At 44.0% G+C, this 3,504-nt stretch overlaps 1 protein-coding gene across 1 annotated transcript; it reads left to right on the top strand.

The window, feature by feature from the left end:
• Positions 1 to 4: 4 nt before the first annotated feature.
• FOXG1 (forkhead box G1) lies at positions 5 to 1,496 on the top strand (the record flags this gene model as incomplete). Its single annotated transcript, XM_019519923.1, has 1 exon — positions 5 to 1,496. A coding segment is annotated over one exon (1,071 nt), but the record flags the coding sequence as incomplete, so codon positions are not given.
• Between the last annotated feature and the right edge of the window lie 2,008 nt (positions 1,497 to 3,504).

Raw genomic sequence — 3,504 nt, 5'->3', positions numbered from 1 at the left:
GGCGGGCAAGGGCGAGCCCGGCTCGGCGGCGGCGGAGCTGGCGGACGACAAGGACAAGGCGGCGGAGGAGAAGAAGGCGGCGGGCGACGGGGGCAAGGAGGGCGAGGGCGGCAAGGAGGGCGAGAAGAAGAACGGCAAGTACGAGAAGCCGCCGTTCAGCTACAACGCGCTCATCATGATGGCCATCCGGCAGAGCCCCGAGAAGCGCCTCACGCTGAACGGCATCTACGAGTTCATCATGAAGAACTTCCCCTACTACCGGGAGAACAAGCAGGGCTGGCAGAACTCCATCCGCCACAACCTCTCGCTCAATAAGTGCTTCGTCAAGGTGCCCCGCCACTACGACGACCCGGGCAAAGGGAACTACTGGATGTTGGACCCTTCCAGCGACGACGTCTTCATCGGGGGCACCACGGGCAAGCTCCGCCGGAGGTCCACCACGTCGCGGGCCAAGCTGGCCTTCAAGCGGGGCGCCCGCCTCACCTCCACCGGACTGACATTCATGGATAGGGCAGGATCTTTGTATTGGCCCATGTCCCCTTTCCTCTCCCTGCACCACCCCCGGGCCAGCAGCACTTTGAGTTACAATGGCACCACGTCCGCCTACCCCAGCCACCCCATGCCCTACAGTTCAGTGTTGACTCAAAACTCCTTGGGAAACAACCACTCCTTTTCCACGTCGAATGGGTTAAGTGTTGATAGACTAGTCAATGGAGAGATACCTTACGCCACTCATCACCTCACAGCAGCAGCGCTGGCCGCCTCAGTGCCATGTGGCTTGTCAGTCCCCTGCTCTGGCACCTATTCCCTGAACCCTTGCTCCGTGAACCTTCTCGCGGGCCAGACCAGTTACTTTTTCCCCCATGTCCCTCACCCTTCAATGACTTCTCAAAGCAGCACTTCAATGACGGCCAGGGCAGCCTCCTCCTCCACGTCTCCGCAGGCGCCCTCCACTCTCCCCTGTGAGTCCTTAAGACCTTCTTTGCCAAGTTTTACAACGGGACTGTCCGGAGGACTTTCTGATTATTTCACACATCAAAATCAGGGGTCTTCTTCAAACCCTTTAATACATTAACCTCCATGGGAGCAGACTGTAAGTGAACATTTTACACACATTTGCATTGTACATGAGAATTAAAAGAGAGAGAGAGAGAGAGAGAGAGAAACAAACAAACAAAAAAATACAAAACAAAAAAGTCCAGGTATTTTTTATTAAGTCCCCCATTTTCTGTACGTTTGTTCAGTCTTTAGGGTTGTTTATTATTCCAGCGAGGGGAGGAGCGTCAGCAAGGTGCAATGTGGGGAGAGGACATTGTAGACTATGAAGTTTGGAAGTCAAAATGATAGTAGAATGTGTATCTAAATAGTGACTGCTTTTGCAATTTTTATTCAGCTATGACAAGCCTATCACTAAAACCGCCAGAGTTTCCATGTTTGCAGTATTATAAGTTATCATGGATATGTTGGTGGATGCAGACCTTGGGAAGGAAAAAAAAAAGCCCACTAAATTTATGAAACCCATTAAAATTCAAATGTGATTTGTATTTAAGCAGATTGAATAGTGAAAGATGCCCAAAAGCTACATTTTGGCCATTTATGATTTTGTCCTTTTCTTTAATGAACTGATTTTGATTTTGATTTTTGGTTCCGTTTTGTTTTGTTTACTTTTAGACCAAAGATTGGGTTTTAGAAAATGCACTCAGTGTACTAAGTAATTTAAAGCAACAACAACATTGTTTCAGTTTGCAGCACTGCCCGTTCAAATGAATCAGAAGGGGACAAAATTAATGATTGCCTTCAGTTTGTGTTGTGTATATTTTGATGTATGTGGTCACTAACAGGTCACCTTTATTTTTTTTCTAAATGTAGTGAAATGTTAATACCTATTGTACTTATAGGTAAACCTTGCAAATATGTAACCTGTGTTGCGCAAATGCCGCATAAATTTGAGTGATTGTTAATGTCGTCTTAAAATTTCTTGATTGTGATACTGTGGTCATATGCCCGTGTTTGTCACTTACAAAAATGTTTACTATAAACACACAGAAATAAAAAAATAGGCTAAATTCATATATACTCGATAGTTTTTTTGTCTCTTTTATTAAATAGACTTAAAAGGCTCTAGAGCTCTAGGGAGTTCAGTGCTGCATATGCAAGGCCCACATTTTTTCACGCGCTCCTTTTTTCTCTTAATATAGTTGGGGGAAAAATCTGTAATTTGCATGTTAAAGAAGCAGGCTATTTAATCAAACGGGAGGGCAGTTCGTATGTCATCCTTTCCTGACCGGAACTCCCTTTGACTTGTCTGGGGAGTTCTCCTTAAAAACGTAGTGCGATCTAGCTCCGCTTACTAGAATAGGCATTGAATTAAAGATGTCCGGGATTTTACCCCTTAAATTTACGTGGTTACACCCACGGGGCTAAATGAGAGAATTTAAACCCACCTAACTTGTGATCTACATTATTCTCTGCACTTTTCGAGTAAATGCCACCCCCCCTTCCCACCCTCAAAAAATTACTTTTGTGTTTAAATCATTGTTAGGGCATAGATATGATTTTAATGGAGAAAGGGATTTGGACAAGCTGCTTAGTTTACAGAGTTTGGCTTCTAGGACTACGCCTAAGTAGACAGGATACGTGTATATATGGGTACACTTACTACCTTCATGTACCTATGTGCATAATCTTTTAATAAAATAACGTTCAGGGTTATCCATGTTTTAATGCTGCAAAGAGTTCTTGCTTAAAATATTGTTAAACTGCCTCTAGTTGTCAGCCAGCAAGTATTTTTCTGGTGGCTTTCCCCCTCCCCCACCCTCCCGCTCCCCAAGATGCTGAGGATGAGCTGAAGTTGCAGTATATTATAGAGCTATTGCCGAAGTAGTCACATGATATGGTAGATTGCATAGCAGTGTGTCAGCCTCTTTTAAAAGGCAATTTTAATGATTTTAAAATGCGAAGCACTAAAATGAATCTCTTTCTCACATTTTGTCCTCCAGTGCTAAATATTTACTGAAGCCCACTAGCATATAAAAACGTACGTAAGTATCTCGCCTTGACTTGAGGAACTGATCCATTTGCTTTAAGGGGACGATGTGAGGACTCTTTAAAGAAGTATTTGATCCTAAAACTGAAGCCGTTTCTTGAGGAGTTAAAGGAACCCTATAAGAGCCACAAACTCTTGAAAGTAATTAGAAAACTTGTGCAAAAGGTTTACGAACTAATTGGATCCCGCAGTGAGTCCGTGGAGGACAAGTTGTTCATTTGTTACAGTTGTATAGTCTGAAATGTGTGCTGCAGTAATGCAATAAGCCGGTTACTTCTCACAATAGGCCCAATGAAAAATAATCTCTATCCCGGAGATGTTATCGGCAAACACTTTAAAGAGTTGATCTTTCTTTAAAAAAAAAAAGTGGGGTGGGGGGAGGAGAAAGAAAAACAGCAAACCCCGAATTCTTAAAACATTAGAATAGTGACCACACGGGGAGAGAGAGGGGGAAAAAA

This window comes from Gavialis gangeticus, unplaced genomic scaffold (genome assembly GCF_001723915.1).
Source record: "Gavialis gangeticus isolate Ggan-Ray unplaced genomic scaffold, GavGan_comp1, whole genome shotgun sequence".
NCBI lineage: Eukaryota > Metazoa > Chordata > Crocodylia > Gavialidae > Gavialis > Gavialis gangeticus.
The sequence above is the reverse complement of the archived record's forward strand: the minus strand, read 5'-3'. Positions and strand labels throughout refer to the sequence as shown.